At 36.5% G+C, this 18,611-nt stretch overlaps 1 protein-coding gene across 6 annotated transcripts in view; it reads left to right on the forward strand.

Annotated features, from left to right (window-relative positions):
• LOC129247787 (protein O-mannosyl-transferase TMTC2) overlaps positions 1-18,611 on the forward strand; it is a 251,280-nt gene that overhangs the window by 184,536 nt on the left and 48,133 nt on the right. For 5 of the 6 annotated variants that reach the window (XM_054887093.1, XM_054887095.1, XM_054887097.1 and 2 more), the window contains one exon: positions 15,234-15,320. In XM_054887093.1, the coding sequence (XP_054743068.1) occupies positions 15,235-15,320 (86 nt within the window). In that variant the 5' untranslated portion in view covers position 15,234. Of the gene's footprint in view, positions 1-962; positions 1,072-15,233; positions 15,321-18,611 lie in introns of those variants that run through there. The other variant, XM_054887099.1, reaches the window with a different exon arrangement.

The following is an 18,611-nucleotide window of genomic DNA, read 5'->3' on the forward strand; positions in this document are numbered from 1 at the left end:
CCATAATAACAGCAAAAACTCTGTAATTAATAAAAATTCATTCTTTTATTATCGTCCCACCAGTGCGGTGACCTTTTTTGTTTGTACATTTGAATGTATTAAATTCAACTGCGCAAACTGACGCCTTTTCGCCCACAAAATGGATTGGTATAGTTGTCAGCCTACTATGAAAACGCTTAAGGCGTAAAAAAATTAATTAAGCGATTCAATGCCAAGTGATTCAGGTGCTTTCGACATTGTCGTCAATTCTTCTAAAAATTAGTTTATTTGTAGGATTGAGTACATATAATAAGAAGTACACTAAAACAAATTGGAAATTTTCAAAATTTCTAGCTTTATTCAATGCTGATATTTAAGATATGGAGTTTTTTTATGTTTTGAATGTCTTCGATTCTTTTTACTTTCTTTGAACTTTTTTTCATTTAATTTTCATTTAGTTATTTAAAAATTGATTAAAAAAAAAAAATAAATAAATAATTGGCGCGAACACTTCTGTTAGGTGTTTGGCTGAGCTCCTCCTCCTATTTGTGGTGTGCGTCTTGATGTTGTTCCACAAATGGAGGGACCTACAGTTTCAAGCCGACTCCGAACGGCAGATATTTTTATGAGAAGCTTTTTCATGGCAGAAATACACTCGGAGGTTTGCCATTGCCTGCCGAAGGGCGACCGCTATTAGAAAAATGTTTTTATTAATTTTGCTTTCACCGAGACTCGAACCAACGACCTCTCTGTGAATTCCGAATGGTAATCACGCACCAACCCATTCGGCTACGGCGACCGCCGTCCATTAAAATCATGAACAGAACTTTTATATTAGAAAAAAGCCCAAATATATCTTAATCTGCCCAAGAATTTTAAGCACCGCCGTGGAACAACAATGCTTTGCTCTAAAATCAGACTGGAATGGGGATAATGAACTTAATTTAATATGCGAAGATATTTGTTCAGACATTAAAGACTCAAAGACCTTAGAGCGAGCGGGTATTTTACTTATTGGACAAAAATTAGAGGGATCGCGATCAGACTTATTTATAGTAACCGGAAGCATAGTAGCAGTCTTCCAAGCAGCAGGTAAGCAAGAAGTAGTTAATTATATGAACAAGCCTAGAGAGAATGGACAGTAGAACTACTTATATGAATACAGGTATGATAGGAATACAATGTTTGACTCTGCAATAAACTTACACGTTTGACAAACAAAAGGAATGGAAACGGGAGTGAGTTGGAGATGGAGAGTGGTATATGTATAGTTAAGGTTTAGGTAAGCAGTCCGGACTTTCACTAACGTGTACACGAAGATTTTTTAGGTTGCGTCACAGAATATTGTTCGGAAATAAAGGGTTAGTGACTGCAATAGCTTCATTTTCAGCTGCTTTAAATGCGCATCAATTAGCAGCTGTGCGGTTACCTTTCCATGTTGAATATTGCCTATTACGGTTCTTAATTCAAGGCGTATTTTCAATAACAGGCTTTGATTTTAAAATGTTTAAGATACTTAAAAATGTCTTTTTCATTTCTGTAAAACAGCCACAAGATGTTTTTCTGCTCTCCGATTCCTGCAAGTTTTATAATTGGATTCATGTAACTTTTCAATTCAAATATATTGTATATATACGTACAGCAAATCAGTGCATCAGTTAGATAGAGTGTACAAGCGCCGCAACAAGTACATATCCTTGTATGCTCTCTATGCACTTAAAAGCACAAGCAACTGCATATCTACATAAATTCATGAACTTCAATGGATGTTTGTGTGCAAGTGCGTAGCAGGATGACAAGAATTTCATCAAAAATGACTGTCTATTCACACTTCATTGTGCAGTGCAGTATTTGCTGGTTTAAATATTCTTCATATAAACTTAAATTGTTCTACATTTCTCACATACTCACAAATGTAAGAAAAGTGCATGAACTTAAATTAGAAATTACGCAAGCTATAGTTCCTTATTATTAAATAGATATAAATTTTCTAAAAACTTGCTTATCACTCGGTAGCACCCCGATTCGAAACCCACTGTGGGTTAAGCTGATAAAGGAAGTTTTTTCCGGTCGGAGGCATTGACACACCTCCGAATGTATTTCTTTGATAAAAAAGCTTCTCATAAAAAGAAACTGACATTCGAAGGCGTCATAAAACGCAGGTTCTTCCATTTGTGGAAAAACATCAATATAAAAATCACAAATTGGAGAAGAGCTCAACCAAATACTTCTATGTTTGGTACCTGCCAAATAAATGTATGCACAAATGCATGCGTACACCCAACTCTCTTTTTACACAGTACCTACGTTGCGTGCAAAAAAAGTGCAAAAAATACATGCAATACATATATGGTAATTTGAATATTTCCTCTATATTTGGGGATATTTGTTGTGGAACACTTTAGAAACTGTGTAAGATGAAAAAACTCTGAATATTTTCCGTAAAAAACCCATGAAACCCACATTACATAAGTATTTATAAAACAAAAACAATTTATTTAATATATATTGCAAAAAAATTGAAATTAGTGTACAGTGAAAATTCAATTTATAAGTACAAAACATATAACAATTAAAATCGAAATTGGGAATACATATCAGTTTTGTAATTATTCTACTTGAAAACAAGCGCGTGCGTTTATTATGAACTGAACGAAAAGGCTATCATAAGTAGATACATATGTCAGATACTGATGTCAAATATGTTCAGCCCATCTGTTCGGTTTTTTATTCGAATTATTAACAGCTCCTTTTCGTTTTTTCGTTGGAACACAGTTTGTTATTAGGGACTGTTTTTGGCTTTCTCGAGATGTTTATACACGGTGGCGCAAAGTAATCATACTATCTGGAAATTTACGGTCGCCGTAGCCGAATGGGTTGGTGCGTGACTACCATTCCGAATTCACAGAGAGAATGCAGGTTCGAATCGCGGTGAAACAACAAAATTAAGAAAAACATTTTTCTAATAGCGGTCACCCCTCGACAGGCAATGGCAAACCTCCGAGTGTATTTCTGCCATGAAAAAGCTCCTCATAAAAATATTTACGGTTAGGAGTCGGCTTGAAACTGTAGGTACCCCCATTTGTGGAACAACATCAAGACGCACACCACACATTGGAGGTGGAGCTCGGCCAAATACCCAAAACGGGTGTACGCGCCAATTATAAAGGGTGGTTAAGTTTCAAGGGCCGGGGTTGATTTTGAACAAAATACAATTTTTTCCCCTAATTATTGTAATTTCTCTTTATTATGATAATATTGGTATGGCTCAATTACGCATGGAATAAATTATCGGTCAAATGGCCCTTGCGGACTCGGCGGCACACCTCCATCCGATGGTCCAAATTTTCAATGACGCTGGGGCATAATTGAGGTTCTATGCCGTTAATGTGCCGAATTATCTCATCCTTTAGCTCTTCAATTGTTGCTGGCTTATCGACGTACACCTTTTCTGTCAAATAACCCCAAAGAAAGAAGTCCAACGGTGTCAAATCACATGATCTTGGCGGCCAATTGACATCGCCGCGACGTGAGATTATTCGGCCATCAAATTTTTCGCGCAAAAGACCCATTGTTTCTTTAGCTGTGCGACAAGTGGCACCGTCCTGTTGAAACCACATATCGTTCACATCCATATTTTCCAATTCGGGCCATAAAAAGTTCGTTATCATCTCAAGATAGCGAACACTATTCACAATAACTGCCTGACCGGCCTCATTTTAGAAAAAAATACGGCGCAATGATGCCGCCGGCCGATAAACCGCACCAAACAGTCACTCTTTGTGGGTGCGTTGGTTTTTCGGCAATCACTCTTGGATTATCATTCGCCCAAATGCGGAAATTCTGCTTATTGACGAATCCACTGAGGTGAAAATGTGCCTCATCACTGAGGATGATTTTCTTCACGAAGTGCGCGACATGCATTTTCATTTGAACGCCCGTTTTCATAATAAGCCTGAATAACTTTAACGCGTTGCTCGATTGTGTATCTTTCCATGGTTCTAATTGAATTAGTCTGAAATTGAAAAATTTCAAATAAAATGCAGAAAAAACTTGACGTTTAGGTGTGGTTCCACCCTTTATATATGTCTTTCGGAAAATTTATAACGTCCAATTTTTGCATCACTCAAAATAATTTTTTTATTCATTAAAAAGTAATTCAAAAACAAAATTGTATGATTAGTTTTGCACCACCATGTACAGTACTTGTTATCCAGCTACATGTGACCTAAATATTACGTTGAAACTTAATGCAGTGAGTTAGGTGTACACGAGTATATTTATGTAGTGAATACGAATAGATTTGCCTATTACCAGTATGGATTTATATCCACATTATATCCGCTTGAACAAGTCAAACGAAATTGATTTATTAATTCAAGCAAGAACTCTTCCCCATATGTTTATGTTCATTATAATGAATACGCGTGACTTTACAAATTATTTGTATGCGCGGTTATGTGGATATGTACTTATATTAAGCGCATGTATTTGCACCCTTTATTACTAGATCAAGGTGTTCGTTTTGGAGGATGGTTCCATATGTAGAAGTCCACGCACGTGGGAAAGTTACTGATCGTCATTCACTTGGGAGTGACCAGGACGATTCTTCTGCATATGGTTCAAGCAGCTCACAACTTCCGGGACTAGCCCAAATATCCTCTGGGGAGTGTCCCATCCGCTCGGGAGTGACCCAACGTGAGAAGGCGAAACATTCCAGGATAGCTGGTTGTGCGCTGGGTTCGGGACCCGCCACTTAAAACTTCCCCCAATGGAAAGATTAAAAAAGCCTCGGATGAGAACTTCCTATACTGATGACAACCCCTGCAAAAGAGCTAAGGACCACGATTTGATGGCATGTACCTAGAATGACCGGTCCCTTAATGGGGAAGGTGCCTCTGCCAGCTGGTTGATTTCCTCGTGAGAGTAAAGGCTGACATCACTGCCATTGAAGAGATGTGATGGTCGGACAAGACAAGAAAAACTTAGAACCTTTCGTCGTTTACTACAGCTGCCATATAAAGGAGCGCGAATTCGGTGTCCGATTTGTTGTGGGAGAGAGACTTCGTCGTCAAATACAGTCGTTCACTCCGGTGGACGAGCGTCTCGCAATAATCCGCATCATAGCGCGATTTTTTAACATCTCGCTCATTTGTGCCCACGCCCCGACTGACATCCAGAGCAATCTTAAATTATAGAGGGAACAGTTCTCGAACCTATTGAATAGTGATAGCTGCGCATGTCACAGAAAATGTGAAAAACCCGACACCCCAATCGTTGACTACGGAACTGTCGATCCGCTACCCGGCCATGACGAGGTGAGAATAGCGATAACGTGGCTAAAGAACAACAAAACCGCGAGTAAGGTGCATGCATCAGCTTCTTCGAAAAATTCGGTCGGATGAAAGCATGCCTGCCGATTGGAACTTCAGTGTGCTCTGTCTAATCCATAAAAAGGGCGATCCTGCAATCTGTGCCAATTACCGCGGGATTAGTTTTCTAAATATCGCCTATAAGGTTATAGCGAGCGTAATGTATGAAAGGCTGAAGCCCACTGTCAACCAATTGATTGGACCTTATCAGTATGGCTTTAGACCTGGAAAGTCTAGCATCGACCAAATATTCACAATACCTAAAAAAAGGCCTATGAAAGGAGAATCGACACACACCACCTTTCCGTCGATGTCAAAGCTGCATTTGACAGTCCGAAAAGGAGTTACCTGTATGCCGCGGTGTTTGAATTTAGTATCCCCGCAAAAGTAATACGGCTATGAAAGATGACGTTGCTCAATACGAGCAGCAGAAGTGGGAAGGACCTCTCCAAGCCGTTTGGTACCAAACAAGATTTCAGACAAGGTGACTCGCTGTCGTGTGACTTCTTTAACCTGATGTTGGAACCGATCGTACGAGTCGTAGAACTTAATCGCTCAGGCACAATATTCTACTTTTTGGCGTATGCCGATGATATTGGCATCATAAAGTCCTCTCCCGACGAACAAAACTAACACTCTACAAGACTCTCATCATGCCCGTCCTAACGTATGGCGCAGAAGCTTGGACGATGACAACATCCGATGAAGCGACGCTTGGAGTGTTTGAGAGAAAGATTCTGCGCCAGATTTTTGGACCTTTGCACGTTGGCAACGGCGAATATTGCAGGCGATAGAACGATGAGCTGTATGAGCTTTAGGGCGACATAGACATAGCGCAGCGAATAAAGATCCAGCGGCTAAGTTGGTTAGGTCATGATGTACGAATGGATAGAAACGCTCCGGCTCTGAAAGTATTCGATGCGATATCAGCTGGTGGTAGTAGAGGAAGAGGAAGGCCTCCTTTGCATTGGAAAGATCAGGTGGAGAAGGACTTGGCTTCACTTGGTGTGTCCAATTAGCGCCGGTTAGCACGAGAAAGAAATGGCTGGCGCGCTTTGTTAAACTCGGCCAAAATCGCGTAAGCATTTATCGCGCCATTTAAGAAGAAGAAGAAGCTTGCTATATCGATATATCGGTTCCTTAGGTTATGACATTCTCCCATCAAACGCGCGATGTAGTCTCAAATAAGGCGAAATATGTACGTACATGTTTTCAATGTAGGAGGCCTTTGTAAAAAGATTCATTTGTCAAACGATTTAGTGCTGATTTGTAGTTGAAATAAAATTCGTTAACTGCTTTAGATGTCCACTGTACTAGTACGTACATATGAAGATGTACTTTCCAGCCATGTTGCACAAATAGGCTGCCTTAATCTGCAATCAATCAAGTATTTTCAGTGTGTGCGTCGTTGCGAAGATTTATGTGTAAATAAGTATTTGCTTGATTTGGCTTCTGCCTCGTTCTGAAAAATTATGTGTATTAAGATTGTATTCTAGATGCAAGTACATGTACTAGTATATATCAATCCCTTCCGGATGCCATCGTAAACTTAAGTTCATGACTAATTTTATGATGATGTCATTAAGAAAACAACTCTTGTTCAGCAAATTATTGGATTAGCTTTGGAGTAAAATAGACTCAGGGAAATCGCATGTAGTGATGTGCGTAAGAAGTAATTTGATCCTATTTCCCAACTTTTACTTGTATATAAATCCATCAATTTATTAAATCATAAAATACATACCTACAGCTCCATTCATAAACACCGGAGTGAAGTCATTGCTCAGATGATCTAAAATCTTTAAAGAGGGTACAGAACTTATCACATTTCGCATATCTTTAAAGAGCATGGAAATTTTAATTCAAGTACAAATTCAATATAAGTGTCCGGCTATGAAAAGAAATGAAACCTGGGACCATCCAATTATTGATTTCAGCAAAACGACGAGACAATAAATATACGAGACAGTAACTAATTTGTGCCATGCCTTATTTTTATGTTGCTAACTTAAACGCGAAGCTAACATTTATATGTATACTGTTAATTGTGTAGGCGGCAACGCATTAAGAGACTTAAACAGCGTGCGTTGTTTTAAATAACCAGCCAAACGCAGGCAAACCCACACATGCATGCTTACGTATGTGTGTTGCGGAAGCGAGACAAAATCAGAGTTCTCTAGTCCAGAACGTTTCAAAAAGCTAATGTCCTTTCATCATCCCGTGCGTCAAATATGACAACAAACGATGAAGATGACGTTGCCTGTCACTATGACAGCGTTGAAATGTTGATAACAAAAATGAATGCCAACAACAGATAAAACAAAAGATCCACAGGGGAGTCACCGTACTACAATATAGGAGCCGTAAATTACGGCAACCAACAATGGACCCAACAGTAGCGGAAAGAGCAAACATGGTGAAGCCGACTGCTGGAGTTTTACAGGTTTTGTTCCATTTGAGTTCTGCATATGATTACTCTCGTTGTTGTTGCTAGAGCCGTTGATGTACCTCGCTGGGACAATTGCACTTTGCTGACAATGAACCGCAACTGGTGCGAATTAATGCCAACAGCATAAGCACGTGCTGGTATCTACATACATATCTATGTACATATGTACACAATACTGCAACAACATGAGGCAGAAGCAGCCACAATGGGATCATCATAGCCGGCAACAGCGAAAATTGTTGGGTCATCATCATGAGCAAGAACGAAAAGGGAAAGATAACAATTTTTACTACTCGTACGTATGCGGCCAGGTACTCATTATCCCTTTGTCGTATGTGATTGTAACAATGTATGAGCTGCGATATGATCTGCGCTGAGTTATTCAACTAGAGTTTTGCGGATGCTGCATTTGCAACAATCACTGGTTTTGTCCGCGCAAATTACATAGGAGTATGGGTATGGCGCAATTACCGCGATTGCCGTATTTGCCTCTTATTTTTTAGCCAAATTCAACAACCTGCATTGAACTTGGAAATGTATAAGTTGGGGCATATAGGTTTTAGTTAGCTAAAATATTACTTAACATGCGAATAGATATATATATTAGAAATAAAATATGGGTTATATCAAATAAAATCTCTAATACAAATTATAATAATAGTAATGTCACGTCAAATAGAAATTGAAATAAAATTCAAAGTGTAAACTAATCATGTTAGTAGGTATGCACATAAATATGGCAACGCTTATAAATATAAATCAATTGTGTTCAACTGTGTATATGTAATATAGGCACTAGGGTCTGAGTCAAAAACCACCTGAGGACATATTTCTGCCCAAACATGGCTTTGCATATCGCTCCAAGACGGCATACAAAAGTAAGACTCTTCAAAGACCGAAAAGTAGACAGAAATGATGCTGAATCTAAGTGCTTGGCAACGAGGATTAATATAATATGAAAGCACTTATATATAAGTAAAACAAAAAAAGTTTGGAAGGTAGCTTGAAGGTCAAACGCAAGTTTTGTAAATAAAAAGATTTCCATTAGGGACTGATCGCTATTACTTATTATTACATAATTTAGCTGTAAGTGCGAATGTGGCCTATGCCTATTTTAAGGGGGGCCTCTTATCAGTCGGCTTAAAAAAATAAATTTTTTTTACTGCAATCGATAGATGATATATTATAGGAGAATATGCCCTCAAAATTTTATAGCGGAATTCAAAGTGATTTCGGAGTTACAGGCCTGTGTACCGTCCCTCGTGAGTGTATTGTCTACCTTCTGAAAACTTTGAAACACGTTTTCTCGAAACCATGTTTTTGAAAATGGCGTGTAAGATTAAAAAAAAACGACGAAAGTTATCGCTTCAAACCGACAATCTATACCATATAAAGATAATTGAAATGCGCAACTAATTAACTAACAAAGTACAAAAAAAATTCATTTTTTAATGTTATTTAACACCTTTTTTGAAAAAAAAGCGAAAAAAGCACTTTCTCTCAATAATGAATTGTGTGTTCATTTTTCATATTTTTATACAAGAGTAGTCTATTATATGCGCGAAAGCCTTCTGAATAAAACAATATTTTGCTTTTGTGTTTCAGGTGAAAATGAGAACTTGTGCGAAACTCCTCACATGTCCGCCATTTTGTTTTTTTATTTATGTTAAAAAATTGTTTACTACTCTTCAATCATGCCTTCAAATAAATGCAAAAGATTATTCCTGTGTCGCTTTTTTCGCCTCGAAAAAAAAAAATTGAGAAAAAACACCTTTTTTTGAAGCCACTGATAAGAGGCCCTCTTAAGGCAAGCATGATCCCCCTCCAAAGTTTGTAAACCAAATTCAAAACGACCGCAACACCCATAAGTCAAAGGAACGCCAGATTAGCAGAGAAAATCACCGCTGTGTGTGAAAGTATGTATGAGATACCACGGCAATCAATTCCTCGCTACGCACATGAACTCTAACACTTTTGTGTAATGGCAATTTGGCAATTAATTCACGACTTAATGACCTTTGCATTTCCTGAAGTAACTTAAATCGCCGTTAAAAGAATTGAAATGTGTTTTGATAAGATTGCGAACGCTGAACCTAAATAATTATCACCTGGTCTTTATAAATTTGATCTTTTTAATGATCTTGAGGATTGGCATTTATTTTTTTGGCATAGAGTACTTATCAGGTGGCACCTGACAATACTACTGGAAAGTTTGACATATTCCCCAAACGCTTTTAGAAAATTTGATGTGTGAGTCATATTATTATTGTATACAGGGGCGTCAAAAATTCATTTCGGCAAAAAAATATTATTTTTATAGATTACTAGCATCACCCAGTGGGCTTCGCACCACCATTCATAAAATGTTTGTTTTATATCGCAAGAAATTTTTCATATTAAGTTTTCTTTATAGAACTCGTAAAATGTTTAAACAGTTGAATTAGTTGATTTTTTTTAAATTTGATTGTGGTGGTCACCTATATACAGGTAAGGTACCGGTTCAAACACATCCTAGGGTTATCCAGGTCCACGTTTTGGTCTATATCTCGAGACCCTAGTTACGGAGGGGCATTAAAAATACTCTATACTATAGAATCATCAGCAGCTTCCATTTGCTACCCATATTGTACAAACACATCCTAGGGTTACCCGGGTTCACGTTTTGGCCTATTTCTCGAGACCCTGGTATCCGATTCTTAAAATTTTAAAACACAAACCATCTACTGAATAGTCCAAACAAAGCCTAAAAATTTGGTTTGGATAGGTGAGCCCGTTCGCGAGTTTTAAGCGAATATAGGGACAGATTTTCACATTTATATATATAGATTTTTAACAATTTTCAATGTGGATTAACAAGACAGGACTGCATCTTTAAACTAAGATCTTTATACCGCGAGCAAGCAGCATCGTTTAAAACCGTAAAAAATTGGTAAAATGAGTTTTCTTTTGGTCGCTGTTCGCTCAGCGAAGAATTCCGGAAACCTTAATTTTTGACGACCAGTTTTTGTGCCAGAAAATATCGAAATGATTGGGCAATACCATCATGTCACATACCATTAGATTGAAATCTTTCAAAGATACCATGCCATGGCAGTAAATAAAATTCTTATTTATGGAGTTGAGATAACAGAATATTTTGATACTCCAAATGCAGCCAGAGAAAGTTTTAGAAACTCGTCATAAATGCAGAAGAAAAAACCAATTAAATGTCTGAGCATGCCTCCAATTATGATTTAATAACTGCTTTACTGATATCTTCAGAGCCGATTATTCTAAGCCCAAAATGCTACTAAACGATATCAATAAGTTAAATTCACGAGTGCACGAGTCAAGGCCGTACACAGCAAGTAGGGTAAAAAAGCACATGTTCAGAGGTCGTTTATACAATACCGGAAGGTGTATAATTTTTGTAAATGGCGTCGCACTCCAATCATATTTGACACCTGTGACAGCTGCAGTATACAAACAGGCAAGCAATGGATCGCGTAAAGGTCAAAATAAAGATTTTCATCTCATAAAAGTTGTTTTCTATTTAGTAAAAAAGTTAGTAAAAACATAATTGAATGATTAATATTTAAGGGCGAAGGACTTTCATATGTATGGAAGGAATTGCTAAACATCATATGTGAAAAAGTTGTCAAAATTCGGCGCGATTTTTGAGCGATTTCAAAAAACATTAATATTATATATTTTAAATTTCTAGCTACATAAATATGTACGTGTATGCACAATTTATATGTACGAGTGTGTTTCCCTGTTATTTAGGTAACATTTATTTTATCCGTTTTAATATATTTTGAAAAAGTAGACGCACGATTTTCCGTATGCTTTTTTCTCAGCCTGCTGGCTTTTGTCAGAAATTCAACAAAAAAACTTTGCATTCAAAATTTCAGGATTGTATGCATGAAATTTTCATAAACGACCAGAAAGGCATTAGTGGCAGGATGTCAGTTTAACATGGCAACATACGGGTGGAAATGTAGAAGGGCTGCAAAGCACTTTTGTGACTCCTATCCTCAAATTGAAATTTGGACTAAAACTTGCTGCTGGCAATCAGCATCCGTATTCGGAAGCTGTAAACATTTTTGCACATAATTTATTTATTTATTTACATTTGCAACTACTACAGCGTTAGCAGTCTACTTCTATGTGAAGGCAAATTAAAACTACAACAACTTACGGCCATAAAACAACAAATAAACTAAGTGCATTGTAAGTTAGTGAATGAAAGAGTGAATGAATGAATGCATGATATTTTCATTCGTTTATTGGGCATGATTGTGAATGCAAGTAAGAAAAACAAAAACTAAAATAATATTTATGTGTATCTATAAAAAAATTACAAACCCCAAATGGATTCCCCTTTCATTCACAGAGCTTCAGTTTGTGACCAAATGTGTTGATATCCAAGACGGAAATCCACTATGATCGAACTGGTTCACTTGTAGTACATTTTGAAGCCATATAAGGAACTTCTGAGTTTCGCCAGGCGATGCGATAGGAAGTGTGAATTGTTCCCCGTTGCATCCGTTTTTATATGCAATAAATAGTTCTAAATTTGTCCCATGAGATCCAGTGCTTTTTTAAGTTCGTTTCGAACCAGAGTTAAATTCGATAGATATTCATGAAAACTGTACTCTGACTCCATATAGTACGGTATTGGAGCATAATTAACGAAACCCTAGATTAGATTTTTGGAAGGGATGCAACATTTTTGCTTACAGTTGGTTTGATTTTTAGTTTAGAAGTGCTTCGCAAATGGCGAAAGAATAGTAGCTCTGCAGGGTATGTATGATATGTATATATAGTATTTATACATATAAAGATTCACCTAAAACATGTTAAAATGTTGAATTCAAAGTTGTAAGAATGTTTTACGGTGGAAAAAGCAAATAAGAATACTGTTGAATACTCATATTTTGAGTTTTAAAATATTCAATATTGCAAACTATTGATAATTGGAAATATACGTACGCAAGCAATGCACAGGTGAATGTAAAAATACTAAAAACAAAAATGTAAAAGTTCGTAAGAAATCTCAGAATTTAAAATTCTCTTTTACAGAAACAGAAGAAATGCATGTACTTGCAACACATCCAACTCATTAGCGTGAAAGTTTTGATTGGACACAAGCAATGTTCGACATCCGCGAAGGACAAAACACACATTTTCTTTTCAAACCTAAGGTCCGAATTTCTCATCTAATGTATGATGCTTTGAACGAAACCTTCTTCAAGCGGCAATGTTCGGACCCAGTTGTTAAGCGTTGAGAGACAGTGTCTGAATGCCCTGGGACCAGCCGCATTTAGGGTGGTAGCAGAGCTGATGTCTTCACTGTTCAAATCAATATTTTTTGAGTTCTTAATATTCTTATTTGGCCTCGAGGGAAGATTGTTTTTTTTTTGTTCTCTTAAGTCATGCATTTCTTTTAGAAGTGCATTGCTGTCTTGATGTTTATACAACTTCATATTATTTACGAAACAAATGTATTCAAATGAACCCTTCTTCCTCCGCTTGCGTTCCAGCTTGCTTTTTGAAGTCTTTATTTTGATGCAAAGTTTGTACGTGAGAAATGAATTGGGTCCATGACCAGAGGAAATAGCTTCAATGCAAAACCCACATCTCAAGGAAAATAGTTTTTTTGTCGTCGTTAGGATCCTAAACAAATCCGCAAATTGCATCTTGAGTCCTAAAGTGGAGAGAGCTTAGTATACATTTTCTCTAACAAGTATGGTTTAAATAACAAATGGAGAAGTATGTAATGCTGGGATCGGCCAATACTAAGTTTTCAACGCCATAAATAAGGGGTCATATATGGCTTTATCCAACTGCGTTCAATTATCTATTATCACGCTTATTATTAATTTTCTTTTGAGTTCACTTGAGAAAGAAACTGCGTTGGTACAGCATCCGTACTTCAACGCTTTCGCTTCACGCCTGAAGCAAACAAGTTGCTTGACTTGAAATGATTTCCACAAATGTGAGTTGCGTTTATTTGTATTTAATATTATCTTCCTATATTCCACAAAATATTTCTTTTCCCATTTCCACAGCTGAAAAGTAATTTGAATCGTGTTGAAACTAATGACACTAAATGAAAATGTTCATCCCATACATTGAAACGACTAAGCATTTTTAATTTTTTTTTTGGCCGCTCACTGTAATTCAAATCCGAATATTTTTACTAGCAAAAGGTCATAAACAAATGTATGACTCCGTCCTTCATGTATTAGTTTAAAACTTTTGTGGGATACTACAGACATTTCAGAGATTTTTAGACCTTAGAAATTTGTAAACTCGTATTTATGGCCCGTTTTATCCCATAATGGGAACGTATACTATGAATAGGCGCAGCACTACAAAAATTTATAAGAATTTTGTTTATAGCTGGTTTTCGGAATATAAATTAGGTACATAAGAAATAATATTTTTGCCGATAATATACCCGCTAAGTGATACTTAAATCCTGATATGTTGGAATAAATATCGCTTGCTCAAAATTGTGATACTACCGTAGTGGTCGACATGTAGTCCAATTACGTTTTTTATTTATACAACTTTTAAATAAATGAAAATAAATACACATACGTTGTCAAAACTATCAACGTTTACGTCAGCGTCAATGTGAAGATATTTACAAATATTTACCAAGTAGCAAACGACACTGTTCGGTCAAATCCACTGACAGCTTTTAGCCAGAAGCATAATTTCTGTCCCAAGACATGCATTTGTGGCTTCGCTACAGGGGTCCTCATTTTATTTAATTCATCCGTGATTCTAAGAGCTCAACTTGAATATCATGTATGTACCTACTACAAGGTGGCGTAAAATTAATCATCTATCTTGTTTTTGAATAACTTTTTTACTAAATAAAAAAAAAATGATTTAAGTAATGGAAATGTTTATTTTGACCTTTACGCGGCCCTTGCGTACTGCAGCTGTCCAGTTCATAAGTGTTAAATGTAATTGACGTACGACGCTTTTTGTGACACCTTGTTACCCTTGAAATCAACCGTCATTATATAGTTTTCCGAAGGAATAGATATATGTGGATGAACCCCCTAAAAATACAAATTAATTTTTAAAATGAAACTAAAATGCATAGTTTGATGCTCATAAAAAAGTCACGAAACCAATATTGTTTCAAACTTCAATTTCGAGTCACATAAATCTCCTTTTTTCAAGAAAAGTAGTAGGTTTGAACCACATGTCACCCGTTCCATTGGTATTGATCGGCTATAGAGCAGAGATGCAATAAAGGGTATGTCTTTATAAACATAATTCAATCAGAGACAATTCTCTTATTTAAAGTAATGATTCTACCCTTTATCTCCTTATTCTGAAAATTCTGATACTAATTTTATAAAACATTACGTATGTTTATCTATTTAAACTAATAACAAATTTTTGTGTTTTTGCCTCTTTGTTTTCAGTATGGACTATACGAGCTTAGGCTGCTGTACGCTCGCTTTTGTGCTGTATCTGAATACCTTGAATGCCGGATTTGTTTATGATGACAGGTGAGCTTCCTACAAATTTCAATTTTCTGTATTCCAAAACAAAGATGACTCCGTTGTATGTACACATGCACAACAAAATTGGATTTTCGATGATCAAATATAGAAACTCGGCTATCTCTTTGCCTGTGTGTTGTTTTGTAGCTTATAAATATCGAAATTTACTACAATACATTACTGGTGCTTCGTACTGTATGTTTTCATTTCAATTAATAACTTACTTTCACGGAAAAGTATTAAAAAAAATAATGATTTATGAGCTTAGCGCCACGCCAAAGCACGTTGTTTAAGCTCTACCTTCAGTTTATACTCACAGCTGATTTGCTGCCTTTTGTTATTAATTCTAAGCGAGCATAAATCTACGCCAGCAAAAAAGTTCAAGTGGACAATTCACAATACAAGCCCAGAGTACGACAAACCTGTGTAGTAAATTCACAAAGTACAATTGAGCAGCGCTTATCTCGATTTTATTAGCCAATACAAGTTGGCAAAGTAGCTGCAGGAAATGGAATAATACAAACACACACAACTAGCAGCATACGCCGCAGCATAGCAAAAGCCAAAGCAGCACAAACTAAATAACTACTACCACTTATACATATACATATTTACACAGCCCCAAATTGCCATGGCGCACATCAACGGCAGTGCTTCAATGTTTTTAGGAAATGCCTTTGGGAATGGACATGGATAGCGAAAGTAGAAAATGGAAATGGCAGCAAACACAATATTTTGGCGTGGCTTTCATTCGTTTATGAAATTAAGGTCCGTAAATGCATAGGCACATTATTATATGTATGTATTCATGCCTGTATGTATTTATACACTGCAAAAGTCATTGAAAACGACTAACAGACAGAAATATTGTTTATGTGCCTTTATATATGTATGTATAAGCATACATACATCCATATATACGAGTTCATATGTGCTTGTAAGCAGGGAAAGAAGCAAGTCTCTCGAAATTGCAAACGTCTCAGCAAATAAATGCTGTTCGCTTTAGGAAATCATACCTCGTTTGCATAAAATAAGCTAACAACTCGAATAATCGACGTTCAAACTCTGGAATACGGGAGAATGGTAATAATTTCAATAATTTTGATATTTTCGATTATATGTATTTGCCTTAGAAAAAACTAAATTAATTGAAAATCTAAAAAGAGTGTATAAAAAATTATCTTCTTTGAACTTTGAATATTCTTATTTACTTGATTATTCTTATTTAATATACTATTTTCGAGCAATGAATTTGTGGTTTTCATTAAGAGAAATGCTGTTCCATTTTTTATATTTCTTATAGGGATACTTCGTTTAGTTGCTGTGATTTTGATCAGGTTAACAACTAGTGGTAAGCATTCGAAAACAGGCTCAGCAGCATAGTTAAGTGATGGGTGTGTTTCACTACGTGTATCAGTATGTTTGTACGTGCACTGTTACCTGAGCTGAATTATAATGCGACAGAACAAGCACAACGAATTGACCGTAAATATTAGCAGTTTTAGATTAAGGTTGTGTTTTATTTTCAACCAGTAAAGTATGCAAAGGGAAAATAAAGGGAAGCGGCACTTTCGATAGAAAAAAAATGTCCCCTAAAAACAAACTTGTTTAAGGAGTCCTGTACTACTTTTCAACTACTACTTTCAATTTTTCTGTATTTGGCTGAGTTCGGTTAAATAAAAGTATGAAAACTGCAATATTAACCAATGTCACTGCCACATCGGCGAACATCTTCGGCAGTCAAAAAGTCGTTCTAAACACACAGCCATTCACGCTCGAGCTGAAGCCTTCATTCAAGCTGCGAAATTTGAACAATAAAGTTGGAAGCGGGAAAATTTGTGAAACGGAAATGGATACGGTAGTGATACGGTTTATGTATCCGCATTTGATGAATCTTAAAGTAAATAAAAATTTAAATCTCCCATAACACAATCAAAAAAGAATTTTTAATTTATAAATGTTCTCTTTTTAAAACGTATTTAAAGTTAGTGAAAAACCCATATTTCGTGAAATTTGTTTAAGTAATTTCCCTGCAAAAATGCTATTTTTTCTCATAAAATATTTAACATAAGTTTTATAATGAAATAGACATTAAAGATTATCAGATTTAAAAACCGCAAAAAATAGAAAACCAATAAGGAAAAATATACTCTAGAATTTAATTTGGGATGGCTGTGGATTTTTGCCCGTTCTACGAACAACATGTACAAAATTAAATAAAGAGTTAAAAAAATATTTTTTTTGATTCACTTATTTTAATTATTAATCGCTTTATACTGGAAAAACGTCGGAAAATATTGAAAATTATTTCCAAAGACAATATTGTTAAGCCCAAATAGAGCGTTTAGTGTGAAAAGAAGTCAAGGCTTCCTGGCGAAGCGCGTTTTTATAAGGCGTTTGTTTACAAGCAAAACTGCTACATTTGGGGATCGGAAAACCAGCACGTGATCGACAAACAGCAAATGCATCCACAGCGAATGACAGTTGTTGCGGATTTTCGAGCGATAGCATAAGTTGGGTTAGGTTGACCTGGCTGGCTGAAAGCCATCATATAGACCTATTAGCCCTTAGTGTGACCAGATCGAACTAAACCTTTACGTTTCTTTGTAGTATACATCTTGTAATACGTCTGTGTCTTTTGCGAATCTAAGCAAACTCTGAAGCTATAACCCCAAGAGGCATTCTTACTTCTCATATTGTAGAGCTCTTAAGCGTTAGAACCAGATTCTAGCTAACGAGGAGCAAGAACTTAGAAGGTGTTCTAGCGTTTCCCTCTCTTCCAGGTGATTGCTTTTTACAACATTTTTGGTGATATTTCATATTAGTTTATTGCTTTTGTCGCCGCTTGAGTGCGTATATATTATATAATATTTATTTTGGAGTTACATAGTGTCTTTGCGAATGCTATTTACGCAGCCTTTCCTACGGAAAATACTTCTGCTTGAAAGATACTGCAGTGGTCTGGGAGCTGAAATGCATGCCTGATGCCTAGTTGTGCGCAATAGATCCCTGCCTCTACTCCGTCTACCATTTTCGAGTCATCGGTAAATATATTAAACGTATTGGGGCTAGGTTTCATTACTCTTACCTACCCACCCCTCTTCTTTTATTGTTTTGTGTAATTTCTTCACCCAATTCCATTTCAGAATCATATAGTCCGTCTTAACACTGTAACTCTTGCCCATTGGCGTATTTTTTTTATGAAAATGTTCCAAAATTGAAGATATCTATCTTTTACACACATGCCCGGTAATAAGCGACCTCGACAATGTCAATTGGTCAACTCGGAGCAGCGAT

The sequence above is a fragment of the Anastrepha obliqua genome, chromosome 5 (genome assembly GCF_027943255.1).
Source record: "Anastrepha obliqua isolate idAnaObli1 chromosome 5, idAnaObli1_1.0, whole genome shotgun sequence".
Lineage (NCBI taxonomy): Eukaryota > Metazoa > Arthropoda > Insecta > Diptera > Tephritidae > Anastrepha > Anastrepha obliqua.